General features: G+C 39.2%; 1 protein-coding gene across 15 annotated transcripts in view; it reads right to left on the reverse strand.

Moving 5' to 3' along the window:
• Window positions 1-5,305: 5,305 nt before the first annotated feature.
• Window positions 5,306-15,739, reverse strand: part of DTNA (dystrobrevin alpha) — a 484,963-nt gene continuing 474,529 nt past the window's right edge. For 10 of the 15 annotated variants that reach the window (XM_078153434.1, XM_078153431.1, XM_078153432.1 and 7 more), the window contains one exon: window positions 5,306-8,914. In XM_078153434.1, the coding sequence (XP_078009560.1) occupies window positions 8,756-8,914 (159 nt within the window). In that variant the 3' untranslated portion in view covers window positions 5,306-8,755. The remainder of the gene's footprint in view (window positions 8,915-15,739) is intronic. The other 5 variants (XM_020992521.2, XM_020992528.2, XM_020992540.2 and 2 more) reach the window with 1 other exon arrangement.

Below are 15,739 nucleotides of genomic sequence, written 5' to 3' on the forward strand. Positions count from 1 at the left end.
ATGGTGATAGGTAATTAAGGAAATTTTATCTTGCTGGCTAAGATGAGATTAAATAACAAAAATCCATGGTGGACCCAGTTGGGACATATTTATTACATTCCCTAGAATAGCCGGACTTGACTATGTGAGCCCTCGGCTCTCATATAAAAGGACCACTGAATACAACTTTAGATTTTTTTCCCCAGGCCCTTTAGTATTAGACTCAACTGTTGTAACCTGTGCTTGAGAAGCCTGGTCCAGTAGGTCTCCTTAAGCCAGGGAAACCCATTCCAGATGTGCTGGGGGCATAACAAAGTATTAAATAGAAAGCTAGGCTTGGCATTAAGAAGACTTGGGTTTAGGTCCTACCTCTGATACATCATAGCTATTCTAACATGGGCAAGTCATTGAAATGTCTCTTGGCCTCAGGTTCCTAATTTGTAAAACAAGGAGGTTGGCCTCTCAGGCCCCTTGTAGCTCTAAATCTATGATCCTTATAGAAAAGAGGTTAGGAAAGGAAACAGCTTAGAGATGTTCAAGGCCTGCCAAGGACAACTGGAAGTGGCTCTCTCTTTGAGAGCAGGTGTTATGAATTACTTTGTGGCAGAGGGCCAAGTGTTCCCAGTAATGTAGAGTTGAAGCTTTTTGGTAATACAAAGTTGTAGTTTGCCATGCAGTAGCTTCTGAGGAGACAGCTTTATTCTGAGAGCTTAGTGGAGCTATCATTTAAAACTACCTGGTGCTTACAACATCACTAATGTGAAAATATGTTTAATAGGTATGTATATGTATAGCTTATATCAGACTGCATGCCGTCTTGGGAAGGGAAACAGGGAGGGAGAGGGAGAAAAATGTAAAACTCAAAAGCTTATGGAAGTGATTGTTGATAAATCAAAATAAATTAATTTTTAAAAATGGAAGAAAAGGCTACCTAGACAGAATCAGGAATGCCTAGTACTCCCTCTGTCCATCTTGTAAAAACTAGTTGTGGTTTCAGAACTGCCCAAATTCCAATGCACGTCCTAGTACCTTCTCCAGGGCCTCTGGAGTGAGCTTCTTCATGCTTTCAAAATCTATCCCCAAGTCTGGGGTCATCATTCCTGACCTCAGCTCTGAGCCAGAGTTTTTGAGGATGTTCACACCATAAAGTCTGGAGTATTCTCTATGAGGTCCTCCAAACCTTCCTTAGAAATACGTGGTAGCTTCTCCAGAATCCTCCCTGAGGAGCCGTGAACCTCAGCCTAAGCCGGGGCTCCGGAGGATGCCCCAAAGCCTGATACAGCATTAATAAATCTTGCTATCAGGCCCCAGATCCAGTTGTGGTGAAGCAGGAATCTTCTTCCATGAGGCCAAACCCCACTGAGACTGGTGAATGCATTGGGCCTCAAATACATAAAGAGAAGCATCAGAGTGTATATCATACCCCTCTGCTCAATGTTAATGTCCTTAGTGATTCCCTGCAGTCCATGAAGTGCCATATACTCAGATTGTTAAAAAACATTTGGAGTACAAAAACATTTGTACCGGGTCTGTGATTTAATTGGCATAGAAACTACAACTACAAAAAAGCATCCCTTCTGGTCTTAAAGAGTCTCCTGTGGTAGTGAGAGGTATGTGGCTCAGTATGTGCCAATGTCAGGACTCACACTCAGAGCTTCCAGATCCCAGGGCCAGCCCTCTATCCACTCCACTCTTTTGCAGCTCAGATCTGCAACTTGGACTTCTAAAGTGTTAGAAACCAATGATAGAAACCATATCTAGTCATGTCATAGACAGTATTACCGCAAAAGAGATTTCATTTGCTAAGTTCATACTATTCCTAGTATCTGCTCCTCTCCCTCCCACTTTCACAATCCCCATTGGTAAATTGGTTGCTGAGTCCTTTCTGACTCAGGTGCATCAGGCAGGTCCTGGTAAATGTCATTTGCTCCACAGAGGATAGGCAAATGAAAAGAGGAAAAAGTTGCCCTACCTACTCCTGATCAAGGACAAAGTCCTGAGGGAGTTTATGTCATAAACCCTACTGATGTGGAGGAAATAAGCCTATTAAAAAGTCATACTTCCCTGAAAAGTGAGGGATGATGAGGGGGTACCCTGAGCTGAGGGAATGGTTAGACATGGGTGGATCAAAGTCATCAACCATGAGTTAGCCCTTCTTGGCGCTGATCCTTCCTGAATAATTAGCCCACCTGTTGAGAACCGCCCCCCCCCCAACTAAACCTACAAAGGCAGGTTTAGATAAAAGTAGGAAAAGGAACTTTGGGGATGCTTTGATGTAGCCAATAGTTCCATGAAAGAACTTTCCTTCGTGTTTTGGTGGCTATAAAAAGATTAACCCTTAGCCATAGGCCTACCTACTACCTCAATCTCCTAATCAGCTTCAGAATTCAAAGAAGACATCTGTGAGAACTGAGAAACACACTACCAGTATCCAAGGATAAGAATACCATGGAAACTTCCGTTAACTCTGCTGTGTCTCTATCAGAGCTAATAAAACAAGTGTGTGGGAAGCAAGACTAGTAAACTATGTCTAGACTGGAAACCAATAAGAAGAAGCTTCCTTTAGCACCAGTGCACTCTTGACTCTCAGTAGGGTTTGGCTCCGTGAGAGAAATCCCTGGTTCACTATACCTCGGATCTGGGGTCCAAGTATCTACGTTTGTTGATGCTGATTTAGGCTTTGGGGAATCTTCTGGAGCTTAGCCTTGGGCTGAGTTTTAGGCCCTGCTGTTCTTAATGGAGAATTCAGGGTACAGTAGGGGTGATATACAATGGATGGAATTCAAATGGTGGAAAGGATGACAATAAAAAGATGATAAAGACAGAGATACTCCCTAGCAGAATGGTATGAATGAATGGAATGGAATGGAATGACTGGTGCTTTGTGCCAGGATGCTGAAGTTTAGAATGTGCATTCCTTCCACAAATAGACATAACTGAGCTTAGCACCTAGTGAACAAAAATAATTAGTTAAAATAGGAAGCTCTAGAAGCTTCCTCTTTTCCCTCATTCCTGGTGGTTACACTTCAGTGAGCTCTTTCCTGCCTCACACCTGCCTCAGTGTGACATTTTGTGATACAATATGGCTCTGAAATTTTTAGGTTATTGCTCTGCCCCCAAAGTCCTGTTCCTTGAATAAACACTACTGGAAAATCCCTGATTGGTGCAATCAGGGTACAGTGTCTGCCTAGCTCCCTCCTTCTACAGTCCACTAATATTTTGAGCTAGGGCTTTAATGCTACACTGTAATTTCAGCTTGCTCTAGACTCTTAGGTCTGTCCTGTGCCTAGGTGGAACAAATGTATAGCCCTAGGACTCTTTCTTATTTCTTCTTGAATCAGCTTTACCAATTTTACTGACAGGCCTGCTTTGACCCTAGCACCCAAGTAACTAGGTTTCTCTCTTTTTCCCTTATAGTGAAGTCCTTGTCTTGATAACCAAGTACCCTGAAGGTCCTAGACGACCTGACCCTGAACCTCATTCTTTCTGTGAGCAGATCATGTTATCTGCTGCCAGAACTTCTTGGTGCCATTCATCTGCCTTCTTGTACTTCTGCCAATGGAACTGCCTTTTTATTAGCCTGTAGTTGGACAGATCATGGCTTTGTATTGCATCTTTGATTCATGGTCTTGCACCCTGTCTTTCCTTTCAGTAGACTGAGCTCTTTATTCTGAACCTTCCTTCAGACTAACATTCCTTGAGCAGCCAACATCTGACTTTGAGTTCATATTCCTGCCTGATCCTGTGGATCTCTCTGGACTCCCTTTCTTGACTTCCCCAAGTCTAGCTCATCTTGCCTATTCTTGGCCCATGACTCAGCCCTGCTAAGCTATTAGTCATGATTAACTTTGTTTTGGACAAATTGCACCCCATCCCCTCCGAACAGTATTAAAAGGCCCCCGGGGATTCTGAGGGTTCTAATAATGAGGTAGAACTGGGGTTTCCAACAGACTAGTCATGAGGCTGCAGCCTGAGGACAGCCCCATCTCCCTTGTGGCCTATGGTAATTTGAAATATGAGCTTGAAGTATCCCTGGGCCAACTGTCCATGGGATAGAGGTAGCAGTTATGGTCAGAGGTTGCTACTATGTTCCCTCACCTCATCTTGAAGGCATTTATGTTAGGAAAGAAGCATAGCTGTGAACTACAAGGATTGAAAATAATCATGATTTCAAAGGAAAATGACCTTTATATACAAAAATATTTATAGTAGGTCCTTTCTGAGGCAGCTCCTTTCTGGAAATTGAAGGGATGCCTATCCATTAGGGAATGGTTGAATAAGTTACAGTATATGATTGTGATGGAATGCTATTGTGTTATTAAAAATGATGAGAGGATGGTTTCAGAAAAACCTGGGAAGACCTGTGTGAATTAATGCAAAATTAAGTGAGCAGAATCAAGAGAACATTATGCATAGAAATAGCAATATCGTAATAATGATCAACTGTGAAAGACTTAGCTATACTGATTAGACAATGATCCAAGACAATTCTGAAGGATTCATGGTGAAAAGTGGTATCCACCTCCAGAGACAAAACTGATGAACTGAGCGCAAATTGAAGTATATTTTTTCCAGTTTTTTTCTTGCTTTAAAATTTTTTTTTTTGCAACATGGCTAATATGGAAATATATTTTGCGTGATTTCACATGATTAACTGCTATCATATTGCTTGTCTTCTCAAAGGGTGGGGGAGGGGCTATAGACAGGGAGAGAACTTGGAACTCAAAATTTAAAAAAAAGAATGTTAAAAATGAATAATTCTGAAAAAAAAAAGAATCATGCTGATCAGTCTGTAATCACCTTTCCCCTTCATTTTTTACCAGTAGTATTTCATTGTCAGAACTTTCCTTTCTCTCCACTCAATTTCCGTCACTCCCCATATACCATGTCCCTTTTCTCCAGCATTCTCTTGACCTCTTGTTGACCATGAGACTTGAGATAAGTAAAGCATCTTTTCAACCCCAAAAGTTGGAGATCTCTGAGGTAGCAAAAGAGAAAGGTAGCTTGTCCACATTTACTATTAAATAATGGAATTTAGGCCACCAAAGTCTCGAGTTAGAGGCCCTGAGTTCAAATCACTCTGATGCTCACTACCTGTGTTATCTTAGGTATCTCAAAGCTCCCTGGGATCGTTTCTTCATCTTCAAAATGAGAGAATTGTACTGTATGCCTCTTAAGGTCCCTTTTAACTCTAGATCTATGATCTTGGATTCTGGGCTCTAACCATTAGGACATCCCTTCCCTTTATATTTAGACTAACTTTATAGTGACTTTAGGGGAAAAAAAATCCATCAAGGCAAATGAAGAAAAAGACCACACAAGGTAGTATTTTTAAAAACCTTTTTTTAATGAAGAAATAATTCCATTCCAAAATATAGACACACAATTAAATAGTTTAATCACTTCAAAATATAACATGTCCCCAGTAGGTTCCAACACACACACAAAACAATACTTAACAGCAATACAAAAAAATCCATACAATAGTAGTTTTGTTACAATACCAATGAATATCGTGAAATCTTTAGTGTCTCTGTATCCTTTGTTTCAAATGGCGTCAAATTACAGTAGTCATAATTAAAAAGTCTTACAGTAAGTAGCCTCAAGATGTAACTCTTTATATATACATATATATGTATATATATGTATATGTATATATATATATATGTATATTTATATTTATGTATAATTTATTTTTTGGTTCAAAAGTAAAAATGCCCTTTCTGCTGAGGACACAGTGGAGTTGCTGTTTGTGGCTCCTTGCGCTGAATTGAACCAAGGTGATCCTAGCAACCTGAGGTTGCATTATTTACAAGATCTATCTACAGTTAACAGCCAAGAACTCACAAGGGGTGGATAAAGATGATCAAAATAAAGGCAGACACTTGTGCTAAATTAAGATGCAACAGTTTGGCTCATGCATATAAGAAAATACATATCACAACAAAGGCCACACTCCTTCAATGCCATTCAGTTCACAGGCTACTTACAGATGAACCTTCACCGCCTTGCGGGAGATCATTCAAAAGACTCCTCTTCACCTTTCTCTTTGAACATCCCTTCGGACCATCTGCACCAGTTTCCTCCAACCCCCACCCTGACCAACTGCGACAGTACTCTGGATCCTGATCAGCCTATTCCTCTCGTGACCTAAGTGCCATGTCTTGGGGGTTTGGCCATGTGTATTCACTGTGCACTAAAATGCTATCATTGCTATGGGCCATGAATGTGTAATTCTTTGTCGAATGCACAAGAGACAACCAGCCACAAGATATAATTGTGTCAAATGGACAGACGAAGACCTGCTGGGCTTTGCATTAAGAAAATACTTAAAAATGTAAACCTGGAGTGCCAGAAAACAAAACAAAACAAAAATGGCCACCTCTTTTCAACTGTAGGATTTGGGTGCCTCGGTACGATCTGCACTGATATGGAGCTGAGAGAAATGTCAGGTGGCTGGCTAGTCTGAAATAGATCACTGAAAATGACCCCCAAGGAAGGCATTGCAGTGCCTTGATTCTATCGCATCTGCCTGATGAAGGGTGGTGTACCCCAATTCCTCTGCCCAAGGGAGAGCCTGATGGTATGTTCTTATAATGCCTTAAACTGTAAACTAGCTTTTCAATGTGGAAAAAAAAAATGATGACATGTCTTGGCAGCTCTGTCAGCTGCTGAAGGTCCCTAGGGATATGCAAGATTGGCCGTGTGGGACTCTGTATTCAGAAACTACTTGGCTGCAGCTCAAAGCTGAGAGTGATTTCGGCTTCAGCGTGAGGCACCAGTGGTCGCTCTTCCTGGCTGGCGGGGGCAGGGAGGGCTATGCTGTCACTGGGTATGGCCTGCCTTTAGGGGAGGCTGGCAGATGCCGCCCGAACAGCAAGCATTTATTAAGTGCCTACTATGTGCCAGGCACTGTGCTGTGGGGCTATCAAGACCAAGAATAATAATCCCTCCTCTCAAAGATCTGATATTCTAAGGGTCATAAAAATGATTTGTGGAGGGGAAAAGAAAAGAAGAACACACCCAATGAGGAAGAAACTCAAGCACTGTTCCAATGCTGACTGGGGTGCCGGTGATATTTGGTCTATGCTCACCCTAGCACAGGGTTCCCTGTGAACAACTTCAGACAAGCGTGGCTTCTGATTTCTTTTTAATTACAAAAGGATAACCCTGAGGCAGGCTACTTCAGACCAATTGCACAGGGATGAATGTCTTCTAGCCCTCTGGAAACTGAGCTGAAAAAACATCTGACCAGACATGTGCTCTCTGTTGGACAGCCTTTCCCTGTGGTCATACGTGGGCAGGGCCCAAGGCTCTGGGAGCCTAAGATGCAACATATAGTCACTGAACCTGGGCCTCAGTAATCCAAGAGCAAGTGAGGAACTGAGAAATCTTTTCAGCATTCTTAAGATGTCTCCAAATTGATTCTCCCAAAAGACAATTTTACTTACGCTGTTTCATCATTTCTTTTCTAAAGTTTCAGGGAAGAAAGGGAATGACCAGAATGCCTCCTACTTTTAGGGCAACAAATCCAAAATGTTCATTTAAAAAATAATAATAACTCTGAAAGACCCAAAGAACATTTCTCCCTTCCATCTACCCAATGGAGTGCCACAAAGAGCTGACCCCAGCTTCTTTCCTTCTCCTTCTCACAATCCCCACTGCATCCTAAATTCCCCTTCTGTTGCCCTCTGAATGGGCCAGTCTCCTTTCGCATTGCCATAGCCTGTATTGAGCATACCTGGTGGCCTACCAAGGAAAAAAAAACCACAAAAAACAAAACAACCCCCAACCCCCCCCAACAATCATTCAGAAAAAAAGAAAAGGAAAAGGAGAGGCATTACTAACAAGCGCACTTTAAGCCTGTACATTTAAAGCTGAAGGCCTCCAAACAACCTGAAAGGGAACAGATGAGACTGAGCAGGGAGAGGTGTTGAAGACATGCTTCTGAAAGCCCAAACAACAACGAAATGAGAGCATGGAAGAGCACAGGGGACTTTAGTTGGTTTGGGGAATCTTATGGCACCTGTGGTTTATAAACAGCTTTAGTAACGAGTATTTCAAAACATAGTTCACAGTTTTAAGAAGATCTGTGCTGATTTAAAAACTAGATTCTATATAATTCGAATGTTGCCTTTTTTTGTATATGATATCTATTTGGAAAAAATATTTACACTAAATTCTATGGCTGATTTATTAGAGTATCTTGAAAGAAAACAACCCCAAGTTACACATTAGCCTAGAGAATAGGGCTATGCTGCTGCATTTGGTACAGGTCACTTTTTTTTCTTTTCTTTTTTTTTCCCAACAGAGACTTGCAATCAAGTTACAGACTTCTTGGCTTCTGGATTCCAAGCAGGTGCTGCAGCCAGGAACAGAATCCTTTACGGCTAATGAATAACTCCAAGAGGTTGCTTTTTACAATTGCTTGTGGAAAAAAAATGTACAGTATATAGTAAATTGTTCTACTAAAATCTCAAAGTATTCAGAAATCAAACTCCTAGCTTTAAACAGTATTAATATCATCATTGTAAACTGAACAGGTTCAACATCATGTGCAAAGGTTTAAAATGTTTTGTTAATACTGCCATTGCTGTAACAGCAGCGCTATTTTTTAGCCTGGGTTCGTCATCAGGGATGAGCCATGTGACAGAAGATGCAGCTGATTAAGTTAACTTTAAACAAAAGTCTTTTTTTTTTGTCTCAAAACACACACCTACAAACTACGATTCTTAGAACAAAGATTAGCAGTGCTACATTCAGCAGGCAGACAATGTCAGGGGTTGGGGTTTCTTGTCAGGAGCTGCCCTACACGTTGGTTCCATTCTTCAGTGACATTGGTTGCCAGGGTGTCGTCTTCTTCCTCTGTCTGGATGTAGCTCTCATCGTCCTCTGTTTTCACATAACTTTCATCATCTGTCTGACTGTAGCTTGCCTAACGAAAAGATACATACAATTTTTTTTTTAATGGAACATTTTTTTTCCTGAATTAGGATTAATATTTTTCTTCTTTCCTGCAAAAACAATCCTATAGCTCCGATTCTCCTTTTCTTCATTGCAAGACAATAGACTATTTTCTAGCCCTTTCTATATTGAAAGAAAATCCTAAGAATCTTAGTGATTAAAGTTTTATCTTTATAAGTCCCTAAAGGCAAAGTGGAAAATATGTTAAAAAAAAAAAGCTAGAACACAGGCAACATTAATGTTGTCTTTCACTTAGAAAGTTGATTTGGCTTGTATCACTAAGGCTTAGTTTTCACTTGTTTTCTCAGTTATGGTGACTCCTCTAATTGTACTTTCTTGCCCTAGTCCCTCTTGTTATTTTAGGACATGGCAGGCAGTGACAGTAGTGGAAGTTGTAACTAAACACCACAGACATAAATTGAAAACCTGGGCCTCATTAACTAGGCACTCAAACCAACTGAGTTAACTGACCATAGTAACAGCAAATATAGCTTCTACTGAAAATCTTAAAAAAAAATGAAATAGAAAGAAGAAAGAGAATTAAAGGCGGTTCTTTGAGGCCTGCTGACTGATTTCTTTAGGGCTTGGTCAGCTTTCTTTTATGGCTCAAGTGTGTGGACATAAGCTACGTTGTATTGTTTTCCCTAAACTAGAATTACATTTTGGAAAGTACAAATATGTAGCTGGAAACATATTAAATCAAGATCATATATCATTTCCAACTCTGGATTTCCCTTGTGTTTGATGCTACCACGACTAATGATAGGTTTTGTGGTTTCTCCATGCCATGTGCCCCTCAGAAGCTTGGGGGACATTTTACCAATATCCAAGCCATTGTTTACCCCTTCTCTTGTTTTCCCTTATTTTCCATTCTCCCCCTGCCCTCTCCCATTCTGCCAACACTGGCCTCTGTTTCTCTAGACTTCATTATGTCCCAGGAATTTTTTCATCCGGCAAGATTACTTCATCATGACCCTCTGCTCTTAGGACCCCTCCCTCTGAATGGAAGATGATGAGATGCTTGTAGAACCTCCATTTAAGGAGAAAAACTAAATTGCCAGTATCAAAAAATGATAAGGGTCAATGCCTTGAATGAAGATGAAATTAAAGCAATGAAGAGGAAATTAAGTATAGCAATTATTAGGAGCTATTTTGCCCAAAATATGCCAGTAAAACTGACAATCTAAGTGAAATATATGGATAGTTACAAGAATATAAATAGCCCAGGTTAACAGAAGAAGAAATAGATTGCTTAAATAATCCTCTGTTAGAAAAAGAAATTGAACAAGTCATAAACGAGCTCCATATGAAAAAAATCTCCAGGACCAGATGGATGTAGAAGTGAATTCTACTAAACATTGAAGGAACAATTGATTCTAATTCTATATACATTTTTTGAAGAAATAGATAAAGAAAAAGTTCTACCAAATTCCTTTTATGACCCAAATATAGTTTTCATACCTAAATCAGGAAGAACAAACACAGAGAAAGAAAACCATAGGCCAACTTTCCTAATGAATATTGATGCAAACATTTTAAATAAAATCCTAGCAAAGAGATTACAACAATATATCACAAAGATCATACCTGAGCAGGTGGGATTTATACCAGGAATACAAGACTGGTTCTATTAGGAAAACTATCAGCATAATTGGCCATATCAATAACAAAAATATAAAAAATCAAATGACTGTCTTAATAGATGTAGAAAAAGCTTTTGACAAAATACAACATCCCCTACTAAAAACACTAGAAAGCATAGGAATAAATGGTGCCTTTCTTAAAATGATAAATAGTATCCATCTAAAATGAAGAGCAAGTTTTATGTGTAATAGGGATAATCTAGAAGCTTTTCCAATAAGATCAGGAGTAAATCAAGGATATCTGTTACCACCACTATAATTCAATATCGTATTAGAAATGCTAGCTATGGCAATAAGAAAAAAAAGAAATTGGAAGAATTAGAATAGGCAATGAGAAAACAAAACTATTATTCTTTGCAGATGATATCATGGAATACTTAGAGAACCCTAGGGAATCAACTAAAAAAACTAGTTGAAACAATTAACAACTTCAGCACAATTGCAGGATATAAAATAAACTCACATAAATCGTCAACATTTCTATATATTGCCAACAAAACTCAGCAGGAAGAGATAGAAAGAGAAATTCCATTTAAAATAACTGCAAATGATATAAAATACTTGGAAGTCTACCTGCCAAGACAAACCCAGGGACTATATGAACATAAAATCAAAACACTTTTCACACAGATAAAAACAGATCTAAACAATTGGAAAAATATTAATCATCCATGGGTAGGCTGAGCCAATATAATAAAAGTGATGATTCTGCCTAAATTAATTTACTTATTCAGTGCCATACCAATCAAACTAACAAAGCATTACTTGACATAGCTAGAAAAAATAATCACAAAATTAATCTGGAAGAACAAAAGATCAAGGTTATTAAGGGAATAAATAAAAAAGTGTGAAGGAAGGTGGCCTAGCAGTACCAGAATTCAAACTACATTACAAAGTGGTAATCATGAAAACCATCTGGAACTGGCTAAGAAATAGGAGGGTTAATCAGTGGAATAGATTAGATACAAAATACACAGTGGTAAATGATTATAGTAATCTAGTGTTTGATAAACCCAAGTGTTGAGGGCAAGAACTCACTATTTGACAGAAATTACTGGGAAAAACTGGAAAGCAGTTTGGCAGAAACTATACACAGACCAATATCTCATACTACATACCAGGGTCAAAATGGGTATATGATTTATACATAAAGGGTGATATCACAAGTAAATTAGGGGAGCATGGAAAAATGTACCTGTCAGATCCACAGATACAGGAAGAGTTTATGACCAAACAAGAGATAAAGAGGATCACAGGAAGAAAAATGGATTATTTTGATTACATGAAATTAAAAAGGTTTTTTTTTTTACAAATAAAACCAATGCAGCCAAAATTAGAAGGAAAGCATGAAACTGGGATAATAAAATTTTACAGGAAGTTTCTCTGATAAAGGCTTCATTACTCAAATATATAGGAAACTGAGCCAAATTTATAAAAATAAGAACCACTCTCCAATTAATAAATTAAAACAAAAGTCTCTTCATTTTTCACCAGGCTATGCTCCTCTGGACTTCATCATGCCCTCTGTGGTCACTGCCCTCTCCTCCCCTCCTTTCAGTGTTCTCTTATGTCTTGTCTTTCATCTATAAAATGTAAGCTCCTTACAGGCAGGGACTGTCTTTTGCATTTATCTCTAGTGCTTACCACAATGCCTGGCACATAGTAGGTGCTTAATAAATATCTATTGACTATTACATAACAGAACTATATTGAAAGGAATAATTCAAGAAGCAGTACAATGTGGTGGCTAACACTAGCTAAATGGCAATGGACAGGTCATTTAAACTTTCAGTATCCTGGAATAAGTTGTCAATTGGCAAGGATGGTAGGAACTGCCACACCGTGAAATCATAGCTCTGGACAAAAATAAAATAATTTAACAAATTCAATTAAACCAATTAAGCATCTACTATGCACAGAGAACTGTGCTAAGTGGGAGTGAGTGGGTGGGGGGTTAAGTTTAGATAAAATATAGTCTCTGTTCTCAAGGATCTTACAGCCTTAGAAGAAGATGTGTTATAAACACAATAATTATATAGTATTATGTGATAAGAGCACCAGATACTGAAGTATGCTTATGCATCAAAAGCGTGAGGTAATATGATGTAGTAGGTAAAAAGTTGGCTAGTCTTAAAAAAAAACCCACCAAAAAACAGATTCATAGTGTCTGAGTCAGCTCAACCTAGCTCTCAAGAGCCAATTGTTAAATTTTCAGTGTGTGCATTTACACCTCAAAAATCAGCAAATGTTACAAATCAAGGCTTTATTTATTTATTTTATTGATTGTCTAGACTTAAAATGACAGATAAAATATTAATAATGCATATAAAATTTAAAAGTGTGTCTTGCATATAGGTTTCCTCTTGGAGACCTGGTTGTTAAACATTTATACCATCCTCCCCCCAATACATTTTAATTCCAACTCTACCACTTACTGAATGACTTTGGACAAATCACCAAGAAATATCAGCCTTTCCCATCTCATAGCATTGTTTTAAGGATCCTGTGATTATATATACATACATATACATACACACATGCATATACATATATGTACATAGACGTGTGCATGTATATATACACGTGTTGTATATATACACATGCATGTGTATATGTGTATATACACACATATTTAACAGTTGGCTCCTGAGAGCTGGTTGGAGCTGATTCAAATACACCATAGAATCTGAATCTGTTTTTTTCCCCCCTTAATTTGAAGACCAAACCAACTCTTTCCCTACTACATCATGCCTCATGCTTGTTGATGCATAAATATACTTCAGGTATTTCTGTGTATACTTAGATTGGAAGCTCCCTTATGGCAAAGGGGCTGTCTTTTTCTTTTTTTTTTATTTTCCTTTTTTTTTTTTAGGCAATTGGGGTTAAGTGACTTGCCCAGGGTCACACAGCCAGTAAGTGTCAAATGTTTGGTTTGAGGCTGGCTTTGAACTCAGGTCCTCCTGACTTCAGGGCTGGTGCTCTATCTACTGTGCCACCTAGCTGCCCCAAGGGCTCTCTTTTTCTTTCCTTGTTTCTCTGTCTGTCTCTATTTGGCATGTCCACCATAGCTCCTGGGATTCTATTTTGATTCAATTGACAATCGATGTTTACACGGGAATTGAAAGGTAAATTTCATGATCCTTTCTATAAAAGATCATGGTCTTTTGTGAATTAATTTCCATTTCTGCTACATAGAAGAGGTCTGTAGGGTATCTCAAAAGTGTTAGTGTAGCTTTTAATAATAGAAAACTGCCCTAACATTTTGACTATATCTATATCTCTACGGAAAGTTGAAAAGCTATCAGTTCCTTCTTTAGCTTTTCCTACAATTGCCTTTTAAGTGCTTAAGTGACTGAATTAAAAACATACTGGTTCATGCTTATATATGTGTATGTATATACACATACATATGTGAGTATATGTATATACGTGTATATACATACACACACATATATTGTGGGGAGGAGGGGATGGTTATTGGCTGGATATAGGATGCAGAGAACATGCAAAGTCATCGAGACCACAGTTGTTAAGTTTTCTATTGCTGAGTTTATATCAAAAGCTTTTTTAAAAATTGCATTTTAAAATCAAGTTTTGGGGCTGGCAGTTTCATTTTTAGATCCAGTTAACTTTAAGCCTCTGCTCTTCCATGGCCATGTCAAAAATCCTTTTGTCCCTTCTTTCTCCTGTGTGGCATTTCTTAGGTTGACCTTTTCTGCCAGCCCTCAGCTGTCAAAAAAATGACACAACACAGAGCAAACATGATCAAACCACATTATACTTGCTCTTTCAGGACTAGACCCACTACATCTTTAACAGATGTTTTCAGTCAACTCCAGAGTTTTTCTGCCTATGATGATAATGAATTTATAGAGAGTATGGTGTCGTTCTGTTGTTTCAGTCATATCTGACTCTTTGTGACCCCACGGTTTGCTGTTTCCTCTTCCAGCTCATTTTACAGATGAGGAAAACTGAGGCAAATAAGGTGAAGTAACTTGCCCAGGGTCATAGAGCTAGTAGGTGAGTGAAACCAGATTTGAACTCAGGAAGATGTCTTCTTGACTCCAAGCCCTATACTCTAAGCACTGCACCACTTAGCTGTCGAGTATAGAGTCTCAAACCCCAGAAAGGTGAAGAGACTGGAAAACAAGGCAGTATTCTCTCCCTCCAGAAACCCCTTATCTCTTATAAAGTACATTTTACAGCACAACCTTAGGAACTCTGCTTTACTCTGGTTCTCAGGCTCATAATCCTAACCTTGGGCCTTGGGAAAATGAGCCAGAGGTATCTAAGGAGGAATATATTATTGGCTAATTTATATGGCTTTTAGAACTACATCTTGATTTTTTTTTCCACTTTATCACCAGAGGCTGCAATGATCAGCCTTGCTAATTTTGCAGACCCTGGCAGAGCTGGCTGAAAGCTGAACAAGGTGCTTGAATCAATGCAGCCAGGCAAACAAAGAGAAGCGGTTCTAAACTGGATGGGCAGCACTGAACGGTTCCGGCACACGGAGTCAGTTAGCATGGCCAGATGTGGAGAGGTGCAGGGCCCTAGGGGTGCAGGGTAGCCCTTGGTATATCTAATCAGCTGCATGTTTCATGGCAGCTAACACATAAGACTGGCTCTGGGCTGATTCCGAGCCTTAGGGGCCACTGGTGACATGAAGAACATGTTGGGTAACCGGTACATAAAAGGACAGGGGCAGGTGCAGTGGGGGGAGGCTCCTGGTACAATGATTCTCCTTCTGCTTCTTCCTTGACAACCATGGGGTCTCTAGCAATAGCCAGGAAAGGCTAAGATAAGTGTAAGATCAAGGTCAAATGTATAAGCTGAAGAATTTCTCTTTACAAACTTTTATCCTTTTGATTTCTTTAATATAATATAGTTTTACTTCCAGTTCCATCAGAGTATTTCTATGCTCACATGAGAGTATAGGTCATAGATTTAAAGATAAAAGGGATCTCTGAAGTCACTGTATTCAAACCCCTCATTTTACAGATGAGTTGGTGCATGGGATAGAGCACAGGAATCGGAGTCAGGAAGATCTGAGTTCAAAATGTGCCTCAGATACTTCCTGGCTGTGTTAACCCTTTGCAAGTCACTTAACCTCTTAGCTAGGTGATATAGTGGATAAAGCACTTAGAATCAGG

This window comes from Phascolarctos cinereus, unplaced genomic scaffold (genome assembly GCF_003287225.1).
Source record: "Phascolarctos cinereus isolate Bilbo 61053 unplaced genomic scaffold, phaCin_HiC Scaffold_4;HRSCAF=312, whole genome shotgun sequence".
NCBI lineage: Eukaryota > Metazoa > Chordata > Mammalia > Diprotodontia > Phascolarctidae > Phascolarctos > Phascolarctos cinereus.